General features: G+C 29.9%; 1 protein-coding gene across 1 annotated transcript; it reads right to left on the bottom strand.

Moving 5' to 3' along the window:
- Window positions 1–1940: 1940 nt before the first annotated feature.
- LOC114167532 (F-box protein At5g06550) lies at window positions 1941–4800 on the bottom strand. The gene is made up of 2 exons (XM_028052635.1): window positions 3391–4800; window positions 1941–2334 (listed from the first exon to the last, which is right to left on the bottom strand). The coding sequence occupies exons 1-2, from the start codon at window positions 4698–4700 to the stop codon at window positions 2094–2096; spliced, it is 1551 nt and encodes a 516-aa protein (XP_027908436.1). The 5' UTR covers window positions 4701–4800; the 3' UTR covers window positions 1941–2093.
- Between the last annotated feature and the right edge of the window lie 12190 nt (window positions 4801–16990).

Raw genomic sequence — 16990 nt, 5'->3', positions numbered from 1 at the left:
TTTATAAAATCGGTTTATAAAGTAAAGTTTGTATCTATTTTATATATTATAAATTGATCTTATTTCTAGTTGATGTAAATATTTCACCTAATGAAACTTTTTATTTACAAATTGATTTTATTAGATTGATTTTTATGTCATCATCTTTCTCTAGAAAAATATTCCTCACCATCCATATTTTGTAGCTTTTGCGATACAAACATGATAATTCAACAACCTAAATAACTCATTTCCCCTCTTCTCATTCCGCCTCCTTTAGTAGAAATTTCAAATCTTTAGCATGACTAAGTCCTAAATAATCCAACAATTGATTCATTTTTGGTTAAGTTTTATACTTTTTAAAATAGTGTTTTTTTATTGAAATTAGAAATGTAAAGAGTAAAATTAATTTTAATATTTAGATGGAGTGATTTGATATATAAATTCTAAAATATTGTTTTAACATGTATATGTAACTTATAATTAGGCTTAAAGTGACTAATTTGGTCTTACTTTGAAAAGGGACAACATTGCTCAATTTTAATAAAAACTATAATTCAATTTAGTCAAAATTTTAAATACAGGGAGTGAATTAAATTCAAGGCATTAGTATGTGAAACTGACATTGACATGTGATATTGACACTCACACTGTCACTAACATTGTCATATGACATTACACGACATGAACTTGACATGTGACAAAACGCTTAAAAAAAGAAAAATAAATAAAAATATCATTAATTGACACATGGCATATAGAAAGACTGTGCTAATCTAACGGTTTTAAAAAAAATTAAGACTTAAGTGAATAATAAAAAAAATAAAGATATCAAATTGAATAATTAAAATGAAAATTAAGACGAAATGAGAATTTTAGGCTAATATATAATTATAGGTGTTATATCATGTACCATTTCGAATCAGACACTCGTATCACATGACATATTTTGATAATACCTACTACCATAAAAACACTAACTTGCAATTAGAAATGTCACGAGTTATGCTCAATGATCAACCCGTCAGCCCAACATGAAAAAGGTGGGTCAGGTCACGAGTTTAAACCCGTCAACCCACTAGAACTCAACGAGCCTGCCTAGCCGGAACATGAGCCAACCCACAACCCGTGTGATGTGTTTTATTTTTTTTCCCTTTCTTCATTCACCCAACCTAAAGCCTAAGGTTCTCTCTTCTAACACTTCACTTTCCAAAACCTTCCCATCACTTCCCTCACAATCAAATCAGAACTCTCTCTCCCCTCACTGGTCTCTTCCACCACAACACCGCCTCCACGCCTCTTGGTAATGCCCTTCGCTCTAGCTTTTTTCTTTCCATTTCCTTTTTGAATGCCTTTTATTTTCATCCATCCTTTACATTGTCTTTTGTTTCCCGCTTGAAGGAAAACACTTACAGCAGAAAGAGGGATGAATAAGTCAGCCTGTCCATTGGCGGAACAGGCTCAAGTTCATAGCCTATTTTCAGATGTCAAGTTGGCTGAGTTCAATCCGATTTTGGCAAGATAGAAACCGAACAAGCCTAAATGAGTCGGACCAAACCATTTTGACACTCCTCCCATAGATGAGAACACCAATTTCTTATTTATTATTAATAATATTATTTAAGACTACCATATGTATTTGTTCATGTTTAGATGAATTCTTCTATAAGTATTTATCACTAGAAAAAACTAAATTCGTCTCAAAAGTTAAAATGAACAACTATGTAAATCAAAACCATTTTTATGGAAGTTAAATGAGAGATTTTTTTTTTCAAATTAATCATTAAGTTTATATAAAATAGATTTTTTTTTTCCCTTAATGTCTTTTCTTGAATGCATGAAGAGTTTATAATCACCAAATTATTTGCCCTCTCCATCAGATTTATATGGCTATCCTCCATCAAGAAGATGTATGCAATGAGAATTGTTTTACACTTTTGATATAATTAACAGCAAGGAACTCAAAATGGAAGACTGTAATGACATTTATAGCATTTAAAAAAGGAATATAAATGGTACAAAAACAATCAATGAAAAATTAAAATGGAAAAAATTGAGGTATAGGATCTTTCTGAAACAAGGATCAGCAATATCGTTGGTTACAGTAAATTACTCTAGAAAGAAAACTTGAAAGCTCCTGCATTAGCATCTGTGACAGAATCCCAAAAGCAAAGTTTCCTTTGCTGGATCTTTCTCTCTTCTTCTTTCCGAGTCAGTTCATCAATTTCTCCTGGAAAAGAAGCCTCAATGGCATTCTTAAACTTATCATACAAATTCACTCGATCCCTTGTTCCAGATACCAGTGTGCTAGCATTTGGCCTTTTAAGAAAATCCAAGACCTTTACCAAATTTCTCCTGCAACAATACATTTGATATCAGACTATCATATTCACATGCAAAATACAAAGCCAAATTACTAAGACAAAAACAAACACATGTTATTGTTGAGTTTTATATTATGCTTATCATCTGCTTATTAATGACTGTGTTGTAGACACATGGACAAATTGAGTATAACAGTTTAAAAGAAAAATATCATGTTAGTGACCTACTCTCCATAAGCAAACAAAAGAAATTCTTCAGTCATCCTCATCTTCAAATTTAGATTCTCAGCTGGATTTTTTATGTTGTCTTTGTACTGTGCCTTCAACATATATTGATTGACACTAATTTTTGATGTATTAAATATATTAAAAATAATTGTAATATATCAATATCAGTATATTTTTGAATACTCAGCAGAGAACATCACAAAAAAAAAATCCAATAGAGAATTTGGACACTTCATCTTCATATATATAAAGGATAAGTCATGCAAACTACAGTACTCCACCTAAACATAAAATGAGTAGATGTTGATGTTTGACAATGCCATTACAAACCAGGCACCATTCACTACCTGTCCCTTTATAACCGAAAAATGTGTCCAAATAAATTTTCACATATCTAGCCCAGAGGGTGAACTCTAAAGGGCCAATTGGTATTTTAACATAAAAACCAAACAAATAATGAGTATTCCAAGAAAATGTGTCTATCAAAATATCTGCTTCCTTCAAGATTAACGATTTTGATTTCATATAATAACCAATGAATGCAACTAAAATCAGAAAGTCGACTACTCAACAGAACAAAGACAGAATAGTCGATCCATCATACTTACAATAGTTGAACATGTATCAAACTACAACCAAGGATAAAACATGACTAGAAGAGGTCCATTCAGACACAGAATCAAATGAAGTTAGCCATAGCTCTATCAAGTTGTCCTCAATTACTAACTTAAAAGAGCACAGAGTAACAATTAGTTTAGGTTCAGTAGACCGAAAATCCAGTGTAACTAGAAGCTCGATAATAACTATTTGATTAATCAAATATCATATAAATTTTGCAGAAATCAATAAAAGACCTCACCTACTAACATAGTTTTGGGTTATGGCGATAGATTCCTCCAGGTTGATCACCAAATGCCACCATCCACTAGGCACAAAGATGACCTCTCCAGCTTTACACACACACTCAATTGGTTTCTTTTTCCAATTTTTGGTTGCACCATAGAAGTTCATGAACCATTCAATTATTGAAACAGGAGATGCAACATCAGCCCCATCAGGACTAGGATGAACACCAGGTGGAATCACATCAGGAGGAAACAAAATCCATTTCTTGGATCCTTTGATCACTGCATTCCAAGCTGAGGTTGAATTTGGATCAACATGGAAAGAGGATCCAGACCCTGCAGGTCCAATAATAATCCACCTGTAGTCTGGCCTCTCATTGCCCAAAACACCAAACAAGTCTTCCCTAAAGTACACTGGAACTTCATATTCATCACCTAATTTTGGAACCTTTTCAGCAAACTTAGGATCAAACAAATACAGAGGCCTTTCCTCTCTAACTTGATCTGAGTACCCAAAGTAATCTCCAAGCTTCATCTCCACTGGCCCAACTGAAAACTTAACATCACCACTCAATCTTACCAAATAATCCCTATCCCAATTTCCCAATGCACTCCAATTATCAATACACCCTTCCAACAACACCGGTCTATTAGGCTCCTCAAAATTCAACACAAACTCCTCAACCGAAATTCCCCTCTTTCGAACCACATTATCCCTCTCCAACCACTCAGGCTTCATTTCAAGGTTAGCACAGAGCCAACTCTGGAAAAGATAATCCGAGTAAAAGTCTCTAACTTTGAAACCCCGGAGAGCAATAGCAGAGTTAGCAAATGAAGGGTAACAGGCAGATACATAGGTGGATTTCCAAGACCCTTTGTACTGAAACCCAGATAGAAAGTTCTCCAACACGAGATTCTTCCAAAGGGGTTCATGGTTGGTGAACACGTAGAAAGACTTGCTCACAGCGCTCAAAACCCCTAAGGAAGAAGCATCCAAAAACCCAAGCATGTCAAGAACAAGCTCATCTGAAAGAATATGAAGATTACCTAAGCCGGTGTCTCTAGAGTTAACGGAACTGGGGTTCAGATAGAGATTTCCCAAGGGCTGAACACCGTGAGTGTGTGATGGAGCAGAACTTTTGATGCTGAAACCTTCCTCAACAACTTCTTCTTCTTCTTCTTCTTCATGTTTTTGTTCCACTAGACGTGCTAACTCTTTTGATATTGAAATGCAGTTTCCTGTGGTTGTTTTTCGGTTTCTGGTAGTTTTCTTTGTTTTCCTCTTCACCCGGGACAACAGGGTTCTCATCCTGAAGCTCCGCATGGTGGAAACTGACGGCCAGGTTATTGGTCTGAAAATGCGCCGCCGAAGCCTCCCAAAAGAAAAAACCCAAAACCCGAATAAGGTAAATGGAAATAAGGCAATTTTATGATCACATAAATTACATTATTATTTCTATCTAACTTTTTATTGTGATTGAAGTGTTATATTCCAATGTAATTACGAGATGAAAGGTATGGTTTTTAATATCTTGCTTATATATTAAAAGATTAAATTATTATAGTTTTCTATTTTTGTAGTAAAATTTACGTAAGTTCTTTCATTTTTATTTGACTCAATTAAATTTTTATTTTACAAATTTGTTACCGGTATATTCTTATTTGTTAGTAGTACAGTAACAAGTAACGGTGTTAATTATATGTCACATGTCAACACGTGATTTTTTAATTTTTTTAAATTATTTTAAAAAAAAATTAAATAAAAATTAAAAAATTGACACGTGACAATTTTAAAAAAGTATATATAAAAAATTAAAAAATTAAAGAAAAATCACGTACTGACACATAATACATCGTTAACACCGTTATTGTACTAATAATGAAAAATACTTGATTATAAAATTTTACAAAATAAAAATTTAATTGAGTCAAATAAAGATGAGAAAACCTACTTAAGATTTTACTAAAAAAAAGAAACATCTGGAATGATATAACTATATTAAAAAGTAAAAGAGACGAGGTAAACAAGTTTTATAATTTAGTACTTATAATAACAAACTTCCTCTAAAGTGTAATAACAATCCTGGACTCCATTTAAACACACCTTGAAAAAAAAAACACCATTATCTATTAATCAATATCGATATAAACAAATTAAATATTATTATCTCATAAATTAAAAATGTTTTTTCTTAGAAGATTTACATAAAATATAATAATATTAATATGAAACATTTTCATAATCATAAGATGCAAAAAATTATGTGACAGTTTTATTTCTTAAGAATTTCATATCCCTTCTCAATACATTTCAATTCTCAATATTGTTTAAGAAATCAATAAAATAAAAATGAGTAGTTTTTTTTAACAACAACTAATAGACTTTTTTTTTATATTAAAATAATAAAGTAGTGAAAATATTATATAGTGAAATGTCATGAAAATTAGGTTATATTAATGTAAATGTTATTATTAAAGTAATGAAATAGTAAATCTAAGTTATGTGATAATAATTTTAGTTTTAAATATAATAAATCTGGTGTAGATAATTGATTTTTGAAATAATTATAATAGTTTATGAACCGTGGGTGTATGCACTTTTTTTTTATTTCAAATCTTTTTAGAATAATAATATAATTGTTATTATATTTATTTAAACGTTAAAATACTAATAATAATATTAATATAAATTATTAAATTTTTAAAAAAATAATCTATAATTATATATAAAGATATATATCAATAACAAAATAAATAAAAAGGACAAGTAATTCAAATATGATCTCATAGTAAATAAAATTAAGATAAATGTCTAACTATAATAATAATAATACCATTATAATGATGTCCCATAGTGATAAAAATAATAATAATACAACAACTACATATATAAAGATATACACATTTTTGTATCATCTTTTGTTTTTATAATTTTATCCTCTTAATGATCATTTATTAAATTTAAATAATTATTCATAATAAAAAAGTATTTGTCCATTTTATCATTTTACTAATTTTAATAATTATTTTTTTAACTCAAATAATTACACATATATAGAGATAAAATGAACAACAAAATAAATAAAAAATACAAGTTGTAACATCCCAAAAACTGGATAACCTCAAATGAAATAACACATCACATACATGAATATTCAGAGAATACGGAGTTTAAGGTATAAGAGTATTCCATACGTCAGACATACCCAGATTACAAGGAAAGGGTTCCACACGGCCCAAACAGAATACACTAAAAGAAAACAAGTAATTAAACTAGGTCTTGTTCGGAAACGAGAAGCATGACTAATAAAATCCTTCATTGTTGGGCCCCACAATGGCCCAACACCCATCCAATCCATCAAGCTGCAACATCCCTACCATCATTACCACTGCCAGGGGTTCTCACATCTGCTCACATCAACAAGGTTGATGATCATCGCAATAGAGAAGACCACACACAACATACAAGCAAGCAACAGGGTAAGCTAGTGTAAAGGAATCTCATATTATAACATTTCACAGGTAACTTCAAAGCCAAGCATAAATAACAAGCATCACACCAGAGCTATCAAAAATATATGAGACTCTAAGACTTGACTATCCAGATACGTGACTGAGGCACCACCACGTGGTAGTGGAATTACGTCCTAGCAATGAGGCGTCACCGCGAGGCCTTCACGGAATTATACCCTTACAGGAGGCACCACCACGTGGCCTTCATGGAATTACGCCATGGCCCTGAGGCACCACCACAACCCCCCGTGAAATTACGCCCTTTCGTCGAGGCACCACCAGGAGCTCCCATTAAGAGGGTCCATGGAATTACTTCCAACATATGAGGCGCCACCAAGATCTCTCACTACAAGAGTCATGGGATTATGCCCTACCACACTTAGTTCATGTTTCGCAACCAATCAGAAAGTTCTCACAAATACTAACATCATGTATAAACAACCAATCATCAACTCATGCTTTCCAATTCATACCCAATAAAATAACATGCCATTTCCATCTCAAACTCATATATTAATCATGTCATCATCACGCGCCCCTTCTAGTAAAGCATTTGGGTCAGACAAACAAGTCACACATCAGTGAGCCACCCAACAATAACATCCAAACCTACCCACTGCCTCGCTCAAGCAAGCAGGGCTCACTCAGGCGAGTGGGATCCTCTCACTCAGGCGAGTCCTATCTCGCCTAGGCGAGGGCGCGACTAGGGAACAATGACCTCTGCGGGGTCTCGCTTAGGCGAGCCCCTTCTCGCCTAAGCGAGATTGTACCTCGCTCAAAAATGAAGCCAAGTCGCCTGGGCGACCGTTCGTGCAGGAAGACTTGGGCGAGCCTCTGTCAGTCTCGCCTAGGCTAGGCATGCTCGCTTGGGCGAGAAAACCAGCGCCCGCCACTGTTCATTCGAGTGACAATCACCCACACTCACCCACACAGTCCAATAGGCATTTTCAACCGATTATATTCACACACAGGCCGTTCAATCATCATATACTCATCAAACAAGCAAATTCTATCAAAAATATGGTAAGGTCTAGCTTCTCTTACCTGGAATAGGCTAGAGCAAGACCTCGATGGTAGACACAGACTCAATAGAACGAGGAGTACGCTTAGGAGCTGGAAAAACACGGAAATAACACAAGGTAAGATCATCACAGAGGCTTAGTTGGGTAAAACACGAAAAGATACCCAGAAATGGGCGGCACGAGATGTAGGATGACTTACGTGAAGTAGGAATAGCTTGAGCGGACTTAGAAGAGGCGAGAAGGCAAACCCTAGTAAAGAGTGCGGCTGCTCAAGGAGGCACAAGGGTTCTGTTTTACAAAAAGAGCACAAGATTAAGGTTGGGGCATAATAGGTCTGATTCTCCCTTTTGGGTCTGTCCTTAGGCCCACAAGATGGGGCAGCCCTTTAAAGTAAAAGGCACAAAATGAAAAGTGGGTCTTACACAAGTAATTGAGATATGATCCCATAGTAAATAAAAATAGAATGTGTGTCTAACTATAACAATAATAATAATAATAATAATAATAATAATAATAATAATCATAACACTATAACAATATCGGGTAGTGATAAAAATAATAATAATAATAATACAACTACATATATAAAAAGATAAACATTTTTTGTTTCCTATTTTGTGTTTTCAATTTTATGCTCTTAATTCTTATATTTTAAATTTAAATAATTATATATAATAAAAAAATTATTTTTTAATTTTATTATTTTACTAATTTTAGTAACTATTTTTTTGAATTAAAATAATTGCTCATATATAAAGATAAATGAACAACAAAACAAATGAAATGAAGTAATTGAAACAATGTCCCAACATAATAAGAAAAAGTAAAATGTGTATCTAACCATAATAATAAAAACAATAATAATAATAATTATTATAATAATTATAATTAATAATAATAATAATATAATAATCAAAATATCCATAGTTAATAGTAATGATAATAATGCTTATAATTAATAGTAATAATGATTAAAATAATTATAATTGATAAAATAACGATATTAATAATTGTAGCTAATAATAATAATAATAATAATAATAATAATAATTATTATTATTATTATTATTATTATAATTATAGTTAGAATTGATAATAATAACAATAATAATTATAGTTATAATTATAATTCGTAATAATAATACTATAAAAATAAAATAATTATAGTTTATAATAATAATAATAATTATTATTATTATGGATAATAAAAATAATATTAATAGTAATAATTGTTATGATGGTTAATAATATAATATTTTTGGAATCACTAATTTTTTAAATTAGATATGATAGTAATTATAATAATAATAATATAATAATTATAATTCTTAATAATAATAATAATAATAATAATAATAATAATAATAATTTTTCTAGTACTTCTTTTCTTATAACAATAATATATAATAATAAAATTAGTATATTACTTTTTAGGATTAAGTATGCTTTTGGTACCTGAACTTTGGTCCAAAATTGGAATTCGTTCCTGGTCGAAATTTTAATAAATTTTGGTCCCTAAATTTTAAAAATAAATGAATATAATCCTTTTAATCCAATTTTGTTAATTTTTTATTAGGTTTCGAACGCATTTCTCATTAAATATTGGAGTTGTTTACGTCGTTTGACAAATTTTCGGTTCAATATGCATTGAGAAATGCGTTCGAAACCTAAAAAAAGGTTAACAAAATTGGGTTAAAAGGATTATTTTCATTCATTTTTAAAGTTTAGGGACCAAAATTTATCAAAGTTTCGATCAGGGACGAATTCCAATTTTTGGTCAAAGTTCAAGGACTAAAAACATACTTAATCCTACTTTTTAATATTCTTAATAATAACAGTAATAATTTTACTACTAATAATCTATAACAATATATAAAGATGATTCCCTCTTTTGGGTCCATATTTCAAAATACCAATTTTACCCTTTAAAATATAATTATTTATTAAATTTTTTAAAATTGACCATTACTTTTACAAATTTTTTTATAAAACCATTTATCTCTGCTCTTCTCTTTTTCTCTATTTATCAACAATTATTCTCTCATCTTTTCTGATATATTTCACTTTATTTTTAATAAATATAATTTTATTTTATATATTAAATTAATAACATTACATTATCACCACCTACTAACATAATATTACATATATTTAAAAAATGTGTACACATAGGCTGTCGCACTTGTGTATACGCTAGTGTTAATAATAATAATAATAATAATAATAATAGTAATAATATATAATAGTAACATATAATACTATTAATAATTACAAATAATAAAACTTATAAAAATATTACAAATAATAATATTACTTATTATTAATATTGTAGTTGAAATCATAAATAAATGAAAAAATAAAAACAAATTGACTTTTGTAGGATTTGAACCGGGTCCTTTTGTATCTGGGTTTTAAAATGACGAAAAAATTAATTTTTAAGACTCTTATCAATAAAAGATAATGGGTAATGTAGTAATTTTGGTAGTATCTTCTTTTCTTAATATGTAACAGAAATAAATGAAAAAATAAAAACAAATTGACTTTTGTAGGATTTGAAGTTGGATCCTTTTGTACCAGTATTTTAAAATCACGAAAAAAAATTAATTTTTAGGACACTTGTCAACAAAAGACAATGGGTAATGTAGTAATTTTGATAGTTTCTTCTTTTCTTAATATGTAATAGATAACACCTACAAAATCAATCAAAACAAATCTCGTGGAGACACCTACAAAATCAATCAAAACAAATCTCGTGGAGACATGTTCTCAACAACACCTCCTTAAGTAAATATAGAACCTAAATGTTGACATCTATCCTAACAAAAGTATATGCAAAATTAAATAAGATAATAGGAAAAAATATGAAAGTGTTGTCATAATGTATCCTCCTCTTGTCATATATTCCTCCACTTCCACTAAGAGCCTGCCCCAAGTGTACAATTGCATAAAGCAGAAAAAGGTGTTATTTTTGTGACAACCCTTGAGTATTAGTGAAAAGTCAAAAAGTAAATTGATAGAACACCACAGACTATGTTTTGCCTATGTTTAAATGGAAATTATGCACGAAATAGTGTTAGAAAATGATTACTCAAATAATATTAATAATAATAAAAAATATAAAATGATATAATAATAATTATTAAATCAATAATAATACTAAGACATATATATAAAATAATGAATATTAATCAGAGATCAATGATTATAATAACAATAAAAAATAAAAGATAAAAGGTAAGGAGTAGAAATATCCTGGGTTGAGGCATGCATAGCCCTATTCTTAGAGAGAAAACGCCCCTACTGCACAGGGTTAAACAAATACACACTCATATGTGTTTCAAATTATATGCGTTTCTCTCCTAAGATACAACAACCCGTCAGATCGATCGAGTGCAGCGAAGGATCTCCGAACCTTATGAACACCACTATCTTAAAGATAATATAGAGAAGAAAAAAAAGAACATTTCGGAGAAAACTCTAATGTCTATTGTCTTTGTTGTTGTTATGTTATGTCTTTCCCCATGCACCTAGGTGGTATTTATAGGTAGAAAATGGAGATAAAGAAGTAAATAGTAATAAGAATATAGTCGTTAGCCATTAAAAGCATTAACCCATAAATTAAAGGTCTATAAAAACATGAGTAATAGTAGAATTTCTATTTTAATTATTTATTTTTTAAATTATATTAAAATATTTCCAACAATCCCCCACATAATTTAAAAAATAAAATAAAACAAAAAAATATTATCTTTTAAAACAAAATATTGTAGTTTAGTGTAAGGAACCTTCCGGGTCTGACCCTTACACCTAGTGCTTGTAAACTTCCACCCGAGAAAATGCAGAGACTTAATTGTCTTGAACTACATCCCCTGTGACCGGGTTTTAGTAAATAACACATACAATATCGATGTTCATTATAGGTTCTAATCAGTGGGTGCACGTTACGGTCTTGTGCATGTATCTTGTTTCATGAGTGTCACTTAGAGACTTGCCCATGTCTCACAATGGCGGCCCCACCATCACACTCACTAGGTAAACCCTCAAAGGGTGGTTTGTGACACACATCCCTACAATTAATTGTCATTAGGTTTATTAAGAGGTATTTTATAAAATAAGCATAATAATGCACATACCTCAACCTTATTATTGCCACAATTTATAGTGCACCTCGCGATAGGAATGAGACATATAATTTAATCAAATTTTTTGGTGTACTTTAGTCAACAACAACTTCGTTGTTACCCATTGAACTCCATTCCATGGGATCACCATTCATGTGGAGATGAGTGTCCATTGTTGCAACTAATTTATGGGCTATAGTCTTATTCCCCTCAACGACTAAAATACTTGTTGTTGATGCATCAACCTTTTGATAAGCAGATCTGCAAGATTTCTTTCTAACCTGACAAAGTCAAGAGAGACAATACCATGAGTAATTTAATTTCTAATATATTTGTCTCTCATACTCATATGTCAATTTCATTGACATTTTTACTAAAAACTTTAAATATAACAATTTGATTGTCAGGATGAATTGAAAATAGAAATAATTTATGCTTGCACAGTAAATCATGACAAAAAAACAACTTTTTAACATATTCCATGATATGACACCTTCATCCAAGGTTAAAACATAACCATAACCAATATTTGATATTTTTCCACTAGAATCAATATCCAATTTACATTAAAATATCATTCAATCATCTCAAGAAATTGGACATATTGTCATAACTAGAAAAAACACAAATAATATTACACTAGATGGCAAATTAGTGAAGTATATATTCATTCACTTTATAATATATAACCAAGATTTTTTTTAGTAACAGGTATATTAACCATTGCAAAACACCCCCACACTTTGAAATATTTTAAATGTGGTTCTTTTTTCTTTCATAACTCATAAAAAGTTTTATCACAATATTTTGTGTTCAAAATATGGTAAGCTGAATATAAAGTTTCATCTTATATGATTTTATAGACAAAGACAAGCTAGAACTTGAAGCATAACATTTACTATATCAAATAAAAGCATTTTTTTTCTTTCTTTCTTTCTTTCACTGCACTATTATATTAACACCGTACACTATATAAAGATGTTACTTAATGAATAATACCATGAGTTTCACACAAAAACACTCATTTATAAAGATATGTATCATCACTTCTCTAATTAATTAATTTTGCACCTCAAAATTTTATAATTTGAATGGCCTCTAACCAAAATTTCTCAACATCTCAACAGTTGTAGCAATAACATGTCATAAATCACAACTTAACATTTTGTAATAATGAAAGAAAATTTATAAATATTTTATTACAAGGTAAAGGTACTTAACTCAAACAAATCATCACAAATATATCATTTCCCAACCAAAACACGTGTCTAGAAATAATAATCTTATTGCACTTGAAAACCATCTCATAACCTTGTTGAGCACAAGAAAGTTTCTAAATTCAGACACATGAAAAACTCCTTTTTATTCATAAATCTGATAATTTTTATTAGTTATTTTTTTTCATATAAATATCAAGCTTTATATATTTTTTTTTCCAAATGCAAAGTTTAGTTCAAGTGTTTTCCATAACACAATAATAGTTTTAGTATGAGAAATTATTTTATAATTGTTTTCATACAAAACAATTAAATTATATTCATGATATGGAATGGTAAGAATAGATAATATTAAAGCATAAATTAATATAACAACAAAAACATTAGTTATAGATATCACAAAAAAAAATTATTCAATGAGAAGGAATATCATTTATCCATAATTTTATTTATTGTTACCAATAGGAGTAGAACAATTATACACATAAACTTTTAGGCTTAGTTGAGGATGATTTAATTATAACCATAATAAACACATTAGTTCATAAAATGTGCTTTCAGTCTTCACCTCTATATTATTTTTAATCGTAGAAATGAATACAAATGAGTAATCAAAAAAATATAAATAACAAGATAATACTTTTCTCTCTAAGAATGTTAGAAAATGATTACTCAAATAATATTAATAATAATAAAAAATATAAAATGATATAATAATAATTATTAAATCAATAATAATACTAAGACATATATATAAAACAATGAATATTAATCAGAGATCAACGATTATAATAACAATAATAAATAAAAGATAAAAGGTAAGGAGTAAAAATATCCTGGGTTGAGGCACGCATAGCGCTATCCTTAGAGAGAAAACGCCCCTACTGCACAGGGTTAAACAAATACACACTCATATGTGTTTCAAATTATATGCGTTTCTCTCCCAAGATACAACAACCCGTCAGATCGATCGAGTGCAACGAAGGATCTCCGAACCTTATGAACGCCACTATCTTAAAGATAATATAGAGAAGAAAAAAAGAACATTTCAGAGAAAACTCTAATGTTTGTTGTCTTTGTTGTTGTTATGTTATGTCTTTCCCCATGCACCTAGGTGGTATTTATAGGTAGAAAATGGAGACAAAGAAGTAAATAGTAATAAGAATATAGTCGTTAGCCATTAAAAGCATTAACCCATAAATTAAAGGTCTATAAAAACATGAGTAATAGTAGAATTTCTATTTTAATTATTTATTTTTTAAATTATATTAAAATATTTCCAACAAATAGGACATAAACACCCGACTGAATAAGAAAAATGTGTTGTTGGGTACTTATTTGTGATCCAGACCCATGCTCTAACCTAGGCTAGCATAAAAATCTCTTCTACATCAACTATTGCATTTCTAAACATAACATCATTTCTATAAGTCCAAATACCCCAAACGATAGTCATCCACATATATCGCCAAACTTGATTATATTTGTTACTAATCCCTATTAAGTCAAACGGAATAAAATGTATTTCTACACTATTATGATAAACAGAAGATTGTCCTATCCATGAGTCACAAATATGCCAAATGTGTGTTGCCACCTTGTAGTTAAAAAAGAGATGGCTTATAGTTTCAACCGTATTATCACAAAGAACACATGTGCTACTTCCCAAAAGTCCCCTACTAAGTAAATTATCTCTAATGGCCACTTTATTAATGAGTAATCTCCGTGCCAAAAACTGAGCAGATGGCAATGCTCAAGTTTTCCACAACATATCATATTTAAAACCACCCAGAACATGATCATGAAAGTTTAGTTTTTGTAAGCCGATTTAATCATGTATTCTTGTGTTTCATCATCCCTCCAAACTCACTCATCTTCCTTTCATCTACATAAATTTATCATTTCTAACTCTTTTACCAACTCAATGACCATAGATTTCTCCCACTCAAACCACTCTCTTCTCTAAGGTATAGACCACTGCCACTAGTCATATTTTCAAATACCAAAATCACCTTATGTGCCTTCCTTTAAGTTTGTATTTGAATATAACTTTGGATACATCTCCTTTAATGCCATTTCACCCATCAACACATTTTTCCAAAGCCTTATTTTATTACCTTTGCCTATGCTCCATTTCAAATTACTATCAAACCAATTATCATTTTGTCCTCCCCCACATATTTTTCTTATATCTCTCCACCACCAAGACTCATGATTTGATTCCTTTATCTCATCTAAGACTCTCCAGGATCTATACTTTGAATCTAGAATATCTTTCCATAACCCCTATCCTCCTTTCCAATTCTCCACTTCCATTTTTCTAATAAATCCATCTTAAACAATTTCAAATCATTTATCCAAGACCACCTTCATCCTTGGTTTTAAAAATAAAATCTCATTTCACCCATGCAATTTTCCTTTCTTCTTGACCTCATTCCCATAAGAAGACCCTTTGTATTTTCTTAATTGATTTTTCCACACTAATAGAAATCTTGAACAAAGATAAGTAATATAGTGGTATGGTAGATAAAACTGATTTTATAAGAATGACTCTACCAACGAAAGATATATGTTTACCTTTCCTTAAGGCCAACCTTTTTCTAATTTTTGTGACCGCATCTTGTCAAAAATCTATCTTTATATGATTTCCCCCCTTAGGTAAACCCAAATATTTGAAGGTTACTTTCATTATACCACAATTTAAAATGGTAGAGAATCTTTAAACCTTACTAACCTATACTCCTAAGCTTTCTGTCTTGCTTTTCTTGAAATTAACCTTCAGACTCGACACAATTTCAAAACATCTAAACATACTCTTTATGACCATTATATTTTGTGTTTTTGCTTTGCATACAAATACAATATCATCTACAAACTGAAACATGCTCATTGGAATCTTTTTTTGGCCCACCTTAATCCCATCCATCAATCCTTTACCCTCAGCCTGTCTAACTACACCAGTCAATCCTTTTGCAACTACAAGAAACTAAAAAGGTGCTAATGGGTCTCTTTGCCTTAGTCCCTTGGTGGGTGTAAATTTTCCCGTTTGACTCTTATTAACTAAAACATAATAGTTGATGATTCTAAACATGCCTTAATCCATCTAATCTATCTGAGACAAAAACCCAATCTTCTAATATATAGAAGAGAAATTCCCAGTTATTTGAGTCATAAAATCTGCCTCAGCAATAATAGTATTTACAACAATAATCTTTGTTTTCTAATATATATTAATATTTTTATTAAAGTTGTTTTTTTTTGTGTATACACATCTTGCATTATATCTATAACAATATATAAAGAGGATTTCCACTTTTGTCTCCACATTTTAAAATTTCAATTTTACCCTTTAAAATATAATTATTTACTAAATTTTTAAAAATAGACCATTACTTTTACATTTTTTTTATAAAACCGTCTATCTCTATTTTCTCACTTTATTTTTAATAAATATAATTTTATTTTATATATTTAGAAAAATAATACACAGGCGTTATAACGCCTATGTTTACGCTAGTGTATATATATATATATATATATGCTTTTATTAACAAATTTTAACATCAAATCCATTTTGTATTTTTATTTTGTACGGGATTCAAAATAAACAATATACCTACATTTTATTTTAACAATGATTTGTGTATATACATTTCATTTTAATATAATATATAATTCTAAAGTTTATAAATTTTAATCTTTCAATAATATTGCTTTAACAATGGTATTATTAATATTAAT

This window comes from Vigna unguiculata, chromosome 10, assembly GCF_004118075.2.
Source record: "Vigna unguiculata cultivar IT97K-499-35 chromosome 10, ASM411807v1, whole genome shotgun sequence".
NCBI classification, from domain to species: domain Eukaryota; kingdom Viridiplantae; phylum Streptophyta; class Magnoliopsida; order Fabales; family Fabaceae; genus Vigna; species Vigna unguiculata.
This window is presented reverse-complemented; position numbering and strand designations above follow the sequence as displayed.